The sequence below is a fragment of the Cyrtonyx montezumae genome, unplaced genomic scaffold, assembly GCF_038088225.1.
Source record: "Cyrtonyx montezumae isolate F1298 unplaced genomic scaffold, pur_monq_1.0 scaffold_30, whole genome shotgun sequence".
Lineage (NCBI taxonomy): Eukaryota > Metazoa > Chordata > Aves > Galliformes > Odontophoridae > Cyrtonyx > Cyrtonyx montezumae.
Genome location: NW_027072035.1, coordinates 7,763,298 through 7,779,319, shown reverse-complemented (window position 1 = coordinate 7,779,319; position 16,022 = coordinate 7,763,298). Strand labels below are relative to the sequence as shown.

Here is a 16,022-nt window from a genome sequence, read left to right as displayed (position 1 = left end):
AGTGTGTATGCAAGTAGTGCTTTTTGCTGCTTACAGTGGGCTTCACCTATGGAAAGGAAGATGGTATATATATATATATATATATATATATATATATATATATATATATGCTGTAGCTTAGCTTGTGAAAGTATGCACGCAAGAGTTTGGAAAAACCTGAATTATGATTATCAATCCTGACTGATAATAAGAAAGGAAGGCATAACACCATGAATACAAGTGTTTTTCATTTTCCTGTTGTTGTTCTGTGTGAGAAAAGAAAGGAATATATTGAATAAATACGTTTTCTTAATAAATATATCTTTTAAATTTCAGTTTTTTATATTAAGTTTTTAAATTTTTTTTACAACTCTGTATGATCTTCAAAAGTAAGTTATTTTTTTTGTCTTCTCTAAGTTGTAAAATTCAGCCATGCTTCTTACACAGTTTTTGAACACGGATTCCTTATTTAAGCATTTCTGATTTAAAGTCAGTGTTCTGCAGTGTTTAAGAAATTGAATTAAATGTCGTGAATGTGCAGAACATTAAATCAGTCTATGGGAAAATAGTTCCTTCCATAACTATTGAATCATTTTCTAGTTTTTAAAACATATATCTTTAGTAATTCAGGAGTACTGTATATATCTCAATAATGTGGTTCTGTTACTTTAGTTCACTCTTAAATCAAAATTAATGAATATCCCTTTTTAAAAAATGGTATGTAGATTCTATTGACATAAAGATAAAAAGAAAATTAAAAACAAACAAACAAACATGACTATAACTTAAATTCTTTTTGTGGTTGCTCATTTTTTATTTCCTGTAATCACTCATTTCCTTTGGAGAGTTTAAATCAGAGACCATTTTATTCCCTGATGGTATATATACAGAGAGAGAGTCAAGTAAATTAAGCTTAATTAGCAGAAGATGTGAATTTAAAGCTCATGAAGTCCTTATAAGTACTTTCTTTTAGAAATAATTTTGCTTTAGTTCTGAAGAGGATTGATCTTATATGAATTGTTCTAGTTTTAAGGAATCATATCTTCAGAGGAATTCTATGTGTGGGGCAAAATTTACAAATTCATTTTATTTATAGTTCCTTACAATAACAGCTGAATATTTACAGAAGTAGATGCATTTACACTGAAAAACAACCTGCAATCCAATTTTTACCATCCAGCACATATGAAATAGATCCTAAACTTTCACAGATTCAATTCAAGTATTTGGTGAATCATTCTCCTTCCCTGGCCCCAGTAGTTTTCAAATTCTGTCATTTCTTGATTTGCATTGCTCATACTCTAGTTCCCATGATGGAAATATTTTGAACTTGGTAGCATTCCAGCACAGAAATACTATGATAATCCCTGAATATTGAAATATATGGACTAACATAAAAATTCATTTTAATTAAGCAACAAAAAACTATTCAGAAAAAGTACCATTATGGCTTAAAATATTTAAGGCCCAATAGTAGTGTTTTTTAGAAAGTAACGCTATTTAATTTTTTTAATTTAATGTATTTTTAGAATATTTGTAACTATTTTTAGAATTTAATTTGCCTAAAGCCATTTCGTGATGTAAGTTGTTCTTTTGCATTTGTCATTTCTTTTCTGTAAGGCTTTACAGGCAATCTCCAAACAAACCTCTTATTTTATCTTTCGATTCTCTGACAGTTTGTGAAACTGAGGGAAGGGGAGCAACGTCCTGTTACCTCCTAATCTCATCCATCTAACCAGGCTCCTTCTAAAATCTCAGTACTCTTATACTATTTCACACAATTTTAGCAGAGTTTTGAGTCATTATTCAGAAATGTAGTAAAGCTGTGTACGTATAAAGCAATAGATTTCAATCTAACTTCTCCTTTTTTCTCCTAATTCTTTCACTTTATTTTTTATTTCATATTTTTTAAGCCCTGTATTTGCTATTTGCATTGTCAATTTTTTTTAGACAAATTAAATACAAGGCATTTTGTTGCTGGAGTTGAGCTTAGGTTCTGTTCGTGGTGAGCATTCTTTGTTAGAGCTATAGGATTATGAGTTGGAGAAAAGTATTAATATATGTAGAGGAACAGCCCTAACATTTTCTGATATATGATAATTCTATATGGAGTAAATATGTTTCAAATAGGTAGGGGGAAGGAAAGCTTATACTAATTCTGTTGCCTTAACACTGAGAATTCAAGTAAAAGAAAATCCTTCTATTGTGAAAAAATGTTGATCAAAACCATGATTTATTCATCTAAGGATTTATGCATTCAAGACTCAAATGTCCCAACTGCCCAAAAAGTATGATTCAGAGAAGCTGTTTTATGTTGAACTTGTTTTAGATGTGAGGGTGAGAGGTAGCATATAATGTTTATATAACTGCTCTTGCCTATGGCAAAAAAAAAAAAAAAAAAAAAAAAGTAAAAGCTACTTTTGAAACTACTAATTTGGTCACTTACACTTGGATTTCACATAGTTTTTGAGTCGAACCATGTAACGCTTGAGTCTTTTTTTCCTGGGGAATAGGAAGTTCTTTCTTCTGCATTCATCATTGTCTCAGATGAGTAGGTCCTCTGATTTAAAATCGTGTTAGGTGTGTTTTGAAAAAGAACTGATTTTCATTCATTGACTTATCTTTATTTTAAGTTTGTGGTCTTTTCTCTCTAAGTAATTTCAATGACAAAGACTTAGAAGAACTGTTACTCTTATATGTTGTCTTAAAACCAAGCTTGTTTATAGACTAGAATTCTGTTTTTCTCAAAGGGAATGTTCTCAAGTTTTATTTGAGGACTCTGAGGTAAATATTTGCAAAACATCATAGAGCATATCTACAACTGAAATGCCCATAGGTTTATTTCCTATGCTAAAAAGTTGGCTGTCCCATGTATAATGGTTTTCTAGTTACTTGGTGGATGTGGGTTTAGGACGTTTGACTTTGATTTACATTTCCATAACAAACTGCAGATGTAATGATAATCAATGTATTTGTGCCTCTTTTTCCTGTTTTATAAATAGAGAATAAGGCATTAAATAATTTAAAGCAAGATAAGCGTAGAGAAAGATAGAAATCATGGGAACGTACTGAAATTTTAATCACTGCAAGAATCTTATAAATCAGAATTTAGTAGTTGTCCTGCTGTAATCATATGCACGTTATATTATTCTTGTCTTTCTGTGGATTGGAGTCGTCGACGCTAATGTATTTTATGCAGAGTCATTCTGGGGAAACAGAAACAAGCTGTTCCATCTCAACAGAGTGTTGATATTTATAGATTATTTGCCCAAAGTGGAGAAATCTTTTACACATTGCTGCTGATGTATAAAACACAAGTGCAGTGATTTTTTTTTTTATTTCGTCCATGCAGTTTATTTGCAAAATAAAAATAATAGAGTGATTTCTGCATTTCAGGAAGGAGTCATTAATTTGTATTAGAACTTCACATAGGGATTCACGCATGCCATAGGCATTAAACAAGTTATTGACTAGATAGTGCAAAGGGTGAACTGTCTTACATGAATAGCTGTATGAAAGTGAGGGTAATTTAAGTTGTTCTGTGCTTATCCTTTTTGTATTGTAAAATGAAAGGTTGCTTGTGAGGGATTTTTTGGGTGCATAGACAGTACTGCTCTCACAGGATATTTAGAATTATGCACAGAGTGCAGAACCTACAAGATCTGTCCACTTTACCAACGCTGTATCAGTCATACATCTTTCTCTCTAACTGGCAAATAAGAAACAGAAGTGCAGTGGGACTCCAACAAGCAACTCAGCAGTACTTTTTAATACTAGAAATATATTCCTCCTGTTTCCTCTAGAAGTAGCCTGCAATTGTACTCAGAGGTCAGACTCCATAATTTTATTCCTGTTTAGACAATTCTTTGAAGCAGTATGTGGTTTATCTTCAAATTTTAGATTAGAATGAATTAAAAAATTTTGGGACAAAATGTGAGAATACCAGTTTCCTACTTTTTTTTTTAAATTTATTAAATGAAATATAAAATATTTAATATTTTAATATTAAATATATTGACTTAAAATATATTGACTTAATAATTAACTACTGAAGTGGACCAGTTATATGATCTCAGTTGTATGCCTTTACTTAATCAAATCCTTAGTGACCTAAATCACTGAATAGGATTATTTTCTCTCTCTTACAGTGAAGGTAAATTTAATTAAGTGTCAGTATTACCTAATGCAATTATTTTTTCCTGAGTATAACAGAGATTATTTCAGACAGCTTATAAAGCAAACACCACTTGGAGGCTATTATGATTAAACTGATCTATTGTTTGAGGATGCTGCAAAAATCGTAATAAATTTCCTTCTATGAATCCATACCTTGTAAAAGTAGTAAGGCTTTGTCTGCTTTTTAAGGACATTATAGTGGTTATAATTCAAACAAATAAGGTTAATTGGTGTGTAAATCTTAAATCATCCTGTTTTGCAACTGTGATTTTTTTCTTATTTGGAGTATCAACGTTATTATTGATGACAGTACAGATAAGACTAATGCATGCATGTTTTATTTTTCATGGAGTGTGTGATACTTACACCGTTTGAAAACCTCAGACTGTTGAGTCTTAATCACATGCATTGAAGTGCTTGCACACAAATGTCACAAGTGTGCTGTCTTGGCTTTCTTTCTTGTCCCTTCCTTCTTTAATTAAATGAGTTGATATGCCACCTTGGTGTCTTACACCGTATACAGAAAGTAAGGAGAGAGGCTGAGGCCTTCCACTATGCAGAGTGAACCATGCACAGGAGATTCTTGATGTCACAGTGTGTTGGAAAGCTTATCTGAATTCCAGATTTGAGTATAGTTTTCAGATGCTTAAGTTATATTAGATAATATCTCTGATATGATTTTTTTTTGGTAGAATATCTTTTTTTCATCTTTCTTGACTAATTTGCACAAATACATGATTAAAAAACTTATAGAAGCTTTTATAACCATTATTTATGTGAATAGGATTTTTATATGAATGTTTTATTTTTTCTATCATACTTGTCTCAACAGCTAAGAAATCTTTCCGGCCTGGATCTACGTCATATCACAGAACTGGATAATGAAACAGTGATGGAAATAGTAAAGAGATGCAAAAACCTTAATTCCCTCAATCTGTGTCTGAATTGGATCATTAATGACAGGTAACTTCATTATAGCATCTAATACTAGTATAAAGCAAAATCAACTAGTTGTATTAGTTGAGAATGCTTCTTCGTGTCTTGGGGGTTGGAGAAGATGAGTAAAATCAAACTGTTTTCTGAGTTTTCTTGTTTGGTGTGGGTAAATAAATAATCTAAATATACATTATAGTGCTCTTATGTGTTCTTGTGGAGAGTTTGCTTATGATTGGATGGCATCACTAATTGGTTGTTTGCTGTAGATTACATGAGAATGTGCTCTTTAATGTGTAATTGAGCGTGGAGAGCATTTAAACTGGTTTAAATGTATATAACAATGAAGTATATTTTTGACTATGTATGAACTAGTTTGCACTACTTTAAGGTGAACAAGAAAGAATACTTAGAATGCCTTCAGTGTGACTATGGACTTTTTCAAACATACTCTCTTTTAAGTCTTTAGGAACATACTCAAGTGAAAATTAGCTTAAACTTTGATAAAAGAATAATGTTATAAAATTAGTAGTACAGAAATGTGTTGAATATGAAGTACCATTGAATTTTTTCTACTGCCCTTCTTTCTTAGATCTTTAGGCTGGGTTTGGGGTAGTTTGTTTAGGTATTGTTTGGGGATAGGGGTAAGGAGAGCCAGACTTCCAACTCTGAAAGCATGTAATTGCCCTGTGTACTTTTAGGGCCTTATTTGAAGAGAAAAACTACTGTACTGGAAAATTTCAGAATATTTCAGAAAAAAAAACCCTAAGTTGAAAAATGTGAATTTGAAAGATGGGGGTTTTTAAGATTATCATTGTTTAGAATAGTATACCTTACTGCAAGAACATTTTCAGTAGAACAGTCTGTTAGGTATCATCCAAAGTGATTCTTTTCAGATTGTTATAAAGATTATTATTGAACTGAAGTATGAAATATATCTTTAATCTGTATGCATATAACTCTAAAACTTCATGGCAAGTAGAATTTTGAAATTGAACAGGAAAGTTTTTCCAGCACTGACAGATATTTTGCATTTGTGAACTTCTAGATCGTTGGTTTTTTTCCCCTGTATTTGTTTTGGTTTTGCTTCTTGTCATACAGGTCATTACTTTTTCAAAACTTAAATGGTAAGTAAAACATGGCTACAGATTTAATTTAGCTATTCACATTATTTTTCAGCTATAAGCAAACAGAAAATATGGAAAATAATGAATGCTTTCATTACATTTTATTGATAGGAAGTTCCTCAGTAGTTTAAGGATTTTTCCCATTTCACAATTAGCTCCAAACACTAATCTGTATTGAGTAATTTCCCCCAGTCTCCACAACTGCAGAATTAAAAGACTGAAAACAATATGAAAGGAATGTGGAACAGCCAGTACCCTTTAATCAATGTGGAGACGCATTTAGCAGGATATGATTAGTGTATTTTCTTTGAAGAGATGGGTGAGCATTCAGAAATTCAGAGAACTCTTCAGTTGTGAGCAGATAAAAATCTGTTATCTTAAGCTTAGTTAGTTTGTTAATGATTTAAGACATAATGAACTTGTTTGTTTGTTTGTTTACTTGATAGCAGGCCTTAACTTGTATTCAGAGGGGATGTCAGAGGATATTCTGTATTTTGATATCTTTGAGAAAACTTTTTGATTATTTCCAGCACATACAAGATACTACCTGTCTAAAATATACTGGACTCGTGATATTATAAAAGAGAATGGAATTAATTTTCCCTTTTTTTCCCTTAGCACATAATCTACTCAGCTTATTGTCCTCTTTTCAAATTTTCTTGCAAACTTACTAAGACACTGTAATTCACTGTAGTGTAAGAGAAGATGGTTGGGTTTTTAAATTAAAAAAAAAAAAAATATATGGGACTTTGTTTGTGTACTTTCTTTAAAGCCATAGAAAACTGTTGTTCATTTCTTTGGGGATCAACCCAGCAGAATCCTGACTGAAATAAAACCAGAAAGTTCTCCTGTGGTAGAGCACTGGTAGATTTTACCGCTGAAGTAAATCTCTGATTTTAAAACTTTACTTTAGATTTCTTTATTGTTTCCAGAATTCCATAAACATTCTTTCCAAGAGCACGAGGAATTTATTGCTTTCTCTTACACATGACGCAGTGTTTATATCAGATTCTATGACCATTATAGTTCTTATTAAATGACCCTATTTCATTCCTTATTGAAAGGAATCCACATTCTCAAGAGTGCAAGACCTCTGCATGCCAAGCACAAAATTTTGATTCTATGGGAATTAGCAAGAACTACTGTTTATATGTTTTGATTGAAGCTATTTTTGTTTTTAAATGTTTATGTCTGTAAGGCATTTTAAGGGCTGTTAAAAATGGTTTCTTTTTACTTAAAGCAAAAAAGTATGTTCAGTTGAAGTAGTCTTGACGTTCATTTTAAAAGTTAAAGAATATGTCTCCTGTAATAACTTGTAAAACAGTGTCTTAAAAAGTTGAGAACTAAAAAAGATCTTAGAAAGTCCAATTAATCTAACATACTGATTTGCCTAGAAGATGTATAGCTTCCTCAAATGTTTTATATATTAAATATATAAATACATCCTATATGTTTTATATGCTAATTATGCATCATAGAATTATTCCCATTTCTTCTTTCAAACCTGATCTTTTAAATTCTTTTAGTATGCAAAAGATTTAAGTCTTTATATTGCAGAGGGGTAAAACTGAGATCTGCATACATGATGATTCCTCTGAGGCTTGATTTTAAATAGATGTATTACTTTGAAGTTGTCTTAGTGGTCATTGCATTTGTTCTTGGAAATTTGAATGGATAAAGTAGTATCAATTCAAATGACATCTAGAAATAAAGCCCAAAGGAGATTCAGCGAAGTGTGACATAACGTATTGCAAAGTTTTGCAGAGGCATGTGATTTTTGTCATACCACCTTTCAGTGCTTTGAGCGCAGATGGGAAACTTGAATTTGATCATCTTATAGGAGTGCACTGTGAAAATGCTGTTGTCTTGTGGTACTGTAGGTAAACGAGTAAATAGCAGAAAGTTGCAGTCTCCCTGTGCTGGTTAAGACCTGTAGGTGAGATTTCTTCTTGGAGTCCAAAGTAGATGAACTTAGAAACGTGGACTTTTGACAACTTTAGTAATCAGGAAGTCAAGATATAGAAGAAATTCAGAAGAAACAGTAAATTATTGGAAGTTTGAATGTAAACTTGACAATGAAAGGGCAGCTGCGGAATCCAGAAGAATGAGTATTTTCCACATTGAAGCATCTCTTCTTTAGTTGAATCACTAAAACAGACTGATTTGCTCAGAACTGAGCTTTGCATTTGTTGGCAGAGAGCATATGGGGTTTTCTACACTACTACTTACCAGAGTAAATTATTAACACGGTCTTCCATGTGCAAGAGGAGTATTTAAAAATTTTGTGATGACTGCCTACTTGAGTTAATGTGAGCTGATGAAGGCACAAAAAGCCTTTATAGGTTCATAGGTACATTAGGTTGGAAAGGACCTACAAGATCATCTAGTCCAACCATCCTCCTAACACCATCCCTACCTACTGAACTACTAAATCAAATCCCTTAGCACCTCATCTAAATGCTTCTTGAACAGCGCTAGGAACGGTGCCTCAACCACCTCCCTAGGCAGGCCATTCCAGTACCTGACCACTCTTTCAGAGAAAAAATGCTTCCTCAGGTCTAATCTAAATCTTCCCCGGTGCAACTTGTGGCCATTCCCTCTCGTCCTGTCGTTATTTATCAGGGAGAAGAGGCCCACCCCCTCCTCACCACAACCCCCCTTCAGGAAGTGGTAGAGTGCAATAAGGTCTCCTCTGAGCCTCCTCTTCTCCAGACTGAACAATCCCAGCTCCCTCAGCCGCTCCTCATAAGACTTGTGCTCCAGACCCCTCCCCAGTTTTGTTGTCCTTCTCTGAACACGCTCCAGGGCCTCAATGTCTTTCTTGTAGTGAGGGGCCCAAAACTGAACACAGTACTCGAGGTGCGGCCGTACCAGAGCTGAGTACAGGGGGATGATCACCTCCCTGCTCCTGCTGGCTACACTATTTCTAATACAGGCCAGGATGCTGTTGGCCTTCTTGGCCACCTGGGCACACTGCCGGCTCATGTTAAGCTGAGCATCAACCAACACCCCCAGGTCCTTTTCCTCCTTTGAAGTATTTGGTCTGATCTAGATGTGTAGTGGGTAGAGAATACAATGCTGAAGGTGCTCTGAGCAGGTGATCACTTGCTAAAGTTGCTGCCTTATGTGTGGATGCTCCAGCATTTCATTAGCAGAGGTGGACATTAAAAAAAAAAAAGTTCTTACAGTATATTTTCAATAAAATCCAAGTTTAGTGAATGTGGAATTATTTTCCAGTGCAAAAACTGCTAAAATAATCTTCCTAAAAATGCAACTCTCTTCATGTTTGATATGGAAATAATTTTAATTAAAAATACATTAAAACTACAAATGCATAGACTTTTTTTTTTTGCATAAGCAAAAATGTGCATTTTAATCTTTGGTGACAACAAATACTAATGCTTCATGTTAGTATTCAGCAGTGTGGTCTGACTGAAGTGGAGATATGCTTCAGGAGCATTGATTCTTATTTCTATATTTTTGTATGACCTTATCTTGGTGTATAGAGAAGCCTTCCAGAAGAGAAACGATACTTTTGTATAACATATCTTTCATGAGTTATTGAAGATGAATAGTAGCATTTATTAATTCTGATTTTACTCAGTCTTTTAAGCATTATCTGAAAGATGATCTTTGGGTCCTCTGCATAATTGTCAAGTGTTTGTAGTTAGGTACATTAAAAGCTTCATTAAAAGGTATAGAATGTGTCACCTGTATTTTTCATTTTTAAGAGAATTTATTCTTTTGAATGTCATACTTTTTAATTGCATATTTAAGGTGAAACAAATTTCCTTACAAAAGTGTTTAGTACAATGATGTGAGAGTGATATTTAAATTTCAAAATACAGAAATTGATATTAGACAAAGGCTCTTGGCATACTTAAGTGAATTCCCTACTTAAAATTCTGAATTTTTTTTATGGTTGGATATTTGTGTTGATTTTTGTTTGTTGTTTGTTTGTTTGTTTTTTGTGATAATGAAAAAAAAAGATGAAAAAAATTCTTGAAAATTTTTGAAAAAAATGTCTTTGTACTGGGTTAAACTTGTCTGGCTGCTGGGTGCTTACCCAACTGCCCTCTCAGTCTCCTTCAACAGAACAGAGAAGCAATGAGATGAAATGCTCATGGGTCCAGATAAAGGCATGGAGATCACTCACCAATTACTGATGGGCAAAGCAGATTCAACTTTGGGAAAATTAATTTATTACCAATTAAAAATAGTAAAGAATAGCAAGGGAAAAGAAAAACAAAAGGAGAGACACTTTTCCCCCATACTCCTCATCTTCCCAGTTTTTACTTATTTCCTTAATTCCCCACTCTTCTATGCCCTCTTCTCTGTACAGTGCAAAGGGATGGTGAACAGAGGCCGACATCAGTTCATAAAGCTTTGCCTCTGCTGACCTTACTTTTCCAGTCTGAAGTCCATCTCAGTGTCCTTTCATTGATACTGATGCTTTGGTACATTGTTGTGAAACCAGTAGTGAAAGAAATCAGAGAAAGATCAGCAGACCATGTTATTATTGCTTTTATATTATTGCTTTTACAGTGATCAAGCATTTTGTTTGAACAGGAAAAGGGAAAATACTGTTACAGAAAAAGCATTTGGAGAAAAACTATTTTTGTGGGATAATTTAGCATTTTTTGTCCATAGTATATTTGATAGGATCCCTTAAAAACCTTGCTCTAACTTGTATAAATAGTACAAGAAATATCAATTACCCATATTTTTTCATTTTCTGTATGTGTATAATCTGATGAAAGTAGAGTGCATTCCAATTAAACCTAGTATTGTTGAAACAGCTAAAGAACAAACAAAAAACAAACAGAGCAAACAAACAAACAACAACAAAAAATCTATCCACACAGACTTACTTTTTTTTTTTTTTAATTTATTTTTAAATAGATTCAGTGATATCCCAGTGTTAGGATCAATATTTTTCCTTAGTAGGGTGGTTAAGTAAAAGGTATTTATTGTGGTATCAGGTTACAAATTAGTAAGAGGACAACTGAACTATTCTTCAGGAGTACATGCACATATCTAAGAAAAAACTGTCTTTCAGTTGCTATATTGCTTTTTCTGCTTCTTGTTTCAAGTTATTTGGTAGATGACTTGCTTTTAGTCTCTGTCTTCTGTTATCACCTCAGTTTGGGTACTTCACAAGAACTTGCACTTGAACTATGTCCAGGAGCATTATTTTTAGGAGTTTTTCAATACTCATGCAATACCTGATTTAATTGTGCTAAAATGTTTAAATCAAATGTTTGCAAAACTAAAAATAAAGCAGTATTGTCTGATTAGTTATCTCTACTATTTCATTCTGCCATAAATAATTGTGGTTTCATTGATGTGGTGGATATCCTTGTCTAATAGTCAAGCAACTACCCAGCTGTTCATTCGCTCTTCCTCCTTAGCAGTACTGGAGGGAAAATAGAGGAAAATAATGAGATGATTTCAGCTTGTGGGCTGAAATAAAGGCAGGGATATCACTTAATGAGGGCAAAGCAGCCTTGATTTAGGGAAAATGAATTCACTTGATTGCCAATTAAAACAGATTCAGGTACTAAGAAACAAAACAACAAAGATAAGGACCTTTCCTGCTTCTTCCTTGGGTTCAGTATCACTCCTTTTCTTCTTACTCCTCTGCCACCCTGAGCAGTGCTGTGAGATGGGGAAGAGGGATGTTACCAGCAGCCCTTATCCTTTTTTCCACTGTGTTCCTCTTTTCCTCTCCCTCACAGAGATGTGGGCCACATTTATTTTACAAGCACCATATGCTCCAGCGTTGCTCCTCTGCAGGCTGTAGTGCGGCTATCTGCTTGCTTTAGTGCTAAGGAGCATTCCTACCTCCTCCTTCCCACCACTAATGCCACTTGGCATTCATGCTGCTGTTTGTACTTGTCTCTTCCCATCTCACATGGTGAACCTCAAGAGCCTCCTGACAGTGCTGGGTTACCCACACCCAGTACAGTGGCTTTCATTGCACAGCTAGTAGCTGGTTGCCAGGGGTCAAGGTATTGTCACTGATTTTCTGGAAGATGTTTCATCGTAACATTAGGGTAATATTGTTGCTGCAGTTTCCATTGGTAAACTTGGGAGTTGTCACTCTTACCTTATTTACATCGTGTGAACAGCATCATACTGTGCTCGGTGGTGCAGCATGAAATTCCCTCCAGAATTAGCACTGGCTGCCCATTTGTGCTATTCAGTATAACCTTGCTTTAACTATTGAGTTACTTTCCAATCCAGTCTGCGAGGATCTTTACAAAACCAGACGTGGAGCCTCTGAGCAGCTGTCCACGAGGTCTCCTCTCGGCTGTTAGTTAACTGCCCAGAACCCATTTTAAAACTACGTCTGAAACAGTTCCTTTGTCATTGCTAGCAAATAAAAGACTTTTTACAGATATGAAATGAATCATTTTCATACTGTCTGCAAAGATTAATCGGTGATAAAATCAGAATGTGTTTTCTTTAATTAAGCTTAACTGTGTGTTTATTAAGTTTTTAGCCTGCCAGTTCTACTTCTGCATTGACTCCTTTTAGAATAAACAGCTTTTTAAGAATCACAGTGAGGTAGAAATGGATATTACAAAAAATAATAAAATTCCAATATGTTGTCAAAATTTTGTACTCTTATTATTCTTAAAGTACATCAAAAGTGGAGAAAATGGTCAGATGTTGTCACATTGCTGAAGTGTATGATAAATGAAGCACTATTTCTGTAAATAGTGAAAATATGAGGAAGGTGATTGAGTCTGACAATTCTCATGCAGGAAACTTGAGATGATAAATATCTCCTGTAATTAGTTATTAATCTAGTGCAGGGGACTTAACATCAGCCTAAACAATTTTATGAATTGTGGCATATAAGAATTTTTGGAAGATAGGTATACATGTGTTAAGCCAGAGGAGAAGCAGCTTATACTTGATTGCTGATAATTAGAAATGGCAGACTTGACACAAGTATGGCTCAACTGTTTTCTATATGACATTCCTTACAGAAATTAAGAAAGTGCAATATTCCATGAAGGCATGGAATGACAGTGTGTTATAAAACCAAATCCTTAGTGCATCATGAAAACTATAAATATATATATATAATCATTTCTATGTCATTTTCCACAGACAAAATATTTGCAATGGTATAATTTGAAGTAGTGTTACAAAATAAAAAATCCAATTTACTGATGCTCAGAAGAGCAGATGTAGTCCTTATTGCAATTACTGTTGTATTCTGAGGGTACAACTTATAATTTACTAAGCAGTCAGAATGGATAGAGTACTTGAAAAAAAAAAAGAGAAAAAGGAATAGCTGTCGTAATGATTTACTGTAGAGGCAACATTAGTTAGTGTCCATCAGAATACCCATTAAAAATATTTTTTGAAAGGTGCATAACCATGTTCCAGAATTTTCTCTAGAGTGCTTATTGCAAGGGGTATAAGCTGAAAATTAAAATATTTTTAATGATTTGATTTTTATAGATGAACATTAAATCCATGTTACCGGTGGGAACATGCCAAATATAAACAGGCAATGAGACAGACGCTGTATGCTAACAGACTTCAATTCTGATCAGCTTAACTCAATGATAACCCCTTTTTCTTTCATTATAACCAAAGAAGGCTGATTTATGCTGATTTTTCTGTGATTTTAGATGTAGTTTTAGATGATATCTTTGTTTATATTTCAAGATTAATTAATAAGTGCTGAATTGTGAAGGGTTTTACACTAACGGAGATAAGAGATTAAAGTACTTTTGAAAACTTGTAGTGAGCTTGAAGAGGAAGATGATGATGATAAAATTGAACTTGAGCTGATGAATGAATGAATAGATCATTCTAGTGTAAGATGTAATCATGTAATGAGGAAAATAAGTGGTAACATAACCTGAAAGAAATGATCAGGGTGATGTGTATAGAGCGTAGGCAGTGAACACTGAGTGGCTTATGTCTGAATTGGAGTCTGACTGGTTTCTTCGCATAGCCTGCGATTAATGATCTCGTTTTTCCAATAAAAACACCCACTAAAGTGATCTCAGACTTTCTTCAGACTATGCATCTAGATTTTTATCATATGGAGTGGGAGAGATATTGCTGTATTCATCTCTATGCGCCAAAGGGAGGTGGGACTCAGCCAACTTGTACATCAAATCTTATATACAGGAGGGGCAGAGCATTTCAGTTTTAATGTGTGCCGAAAAGTCAGGAAACTCATGGCTCATTGCTAAATTGTTATGCTTGAATTTTTTACTGGCCACAATCTGTAGACCATTTTCTGGCCTAAGGCCACATGAGGATTGCTGTATCCTGTTCCGAGCTGTCTGGTACAGGAGAGATGTGGACATGCTGGCAGGAGTCCCATGAAGATCCAGTGATGATAGGGAACTGAGGTATTCCTTTAGTGAGGAAAGGCTGAGATAGCTGTAACTGTTCATCCTGAAGAAGCTTAAACAGGATCTCAGCAATACGTATAAATAAATGAAGGGAGCATGCAAAGATGATGGAGCCAGGCTCTGTTTGTAATGCCCAGAACCAGAACAAGAGGAATTGGGCTCACTAAAGCAGAGGAGTTTCCCTCAGAAAATCAGGAAGCACTTCTGTGCTGTGCAGGTTTTAGAGCACTGGCACAGGCTGCCCAGGTAACTTGTGAGGTCTCCTTCTTGAGGGTCTCCAAAAGCTGCCTGGATGTGTAGCTCTGGGCACCCTGTTATGAGTGTCCTGCTGAAGCAAGAACACTGAACAGGTGAGCATAGAGGTCAGAGTCCTTCCAGTCTCAGCTATTTCGTGATTCATGTACTAGCAAATACTGTTAGATACTGTTTCATCTGTTCACTTAAGCATGCTCAAGGTAGAATTGGTGAGTTTTACTCTTCTGCTGTCTCCTGACTTTCCAAGATTTGTCCTGATTCTGGAAGATATTCTAGCCAAGTGTAAGCTAATGAAGGCTATTGCTGAGTGTAAATATTATGAGTATTTTGTACAGTGAAAGGTCTTTCCCTGTTTCCTTATACCAAGTATTTCCTACTTTGTCATATTTCTTGTCTTTTCTGTTTTTCTGCTTTGGATTTCAACTAGTAGGTTGAAAGTAACTAACTTAATTAGTCAACGACTATTAATGGATTGATGTGAACCAATATTAGTGGGAGAGTTAAGAACAATGCCAAAAATTTACATTGGAACAGATTTCCTGGTTAATCCAGACTGCATTATAGAGTCTAACTACAGCAGAATGATTGCAAGCATTACTTCCATACCATCATCAGTATCTAAAGTTATTTTTTTTTTAAACAAAGGAAGATAGCTAATAAAAATCATCTAAAAACTTTGGAAAAGCAGCTTTTTTATAAATTTTCCATTTTTTTAGTGCTATATGGTTGAAAGAAAATAGTGCGCAAATACTCAGTTGTTTGTTTTTCAGATATTCATTGTTGTCTCAGTGAGTTTAAATATTTTTAAAGGTAGTTGTTGGCTCTGACACAATCACTCAGTATTTCTGTTGAAAATTTCTTATATATCCATGTGTTTAGTTCTACACAGATGCCTTCCTTTTACTCAATCTTTTCTGTTACTTAAAATATTCTTCTGTTTTCATTGTGCAAAGAGATCATGTTATCTCTTGAGACATTGTTATAGCAACTTGGATTTACCAAGACCTGCTAGGCTGTTATTAGTAGAGGCTATTTTTCAAGCTCTGTGATGAAGTGTACGGATCTCCAGAGTAAAGAAGTTCTCCTAATAAAGAGAGAAATATATTCTGGAGAAACCGCACTGCCATAGTGTTTCCCTAGCTTCTTTCAGAGGAGTGAAAGC

At 34.4% G+C, this 16,022-nt stretch overlaps 1 protein-coding gene across 1 annotated transcript in view; it reads left to right on the top strand.

Annotated features, from left to right (window-relative positions):
* Positions 1–16,022, top strand: part of FBXL17 (F-box and leucine rich repeat protein 17) — a 284,489-nt gene that overhangs the window by 90,899 nt on the left and 177,568 nt on the right. The window contains exon 6 of the mRNA XM_065744235.1: positions 4,988–5,118. Within this exon, the coding sequence (XP_065600307.1) occupies positions 4,988–5,118 (131 nt within the window). The remainder of the gene's footprint in view (positions 1–4,987; positions 5,119–16,022) is intronic.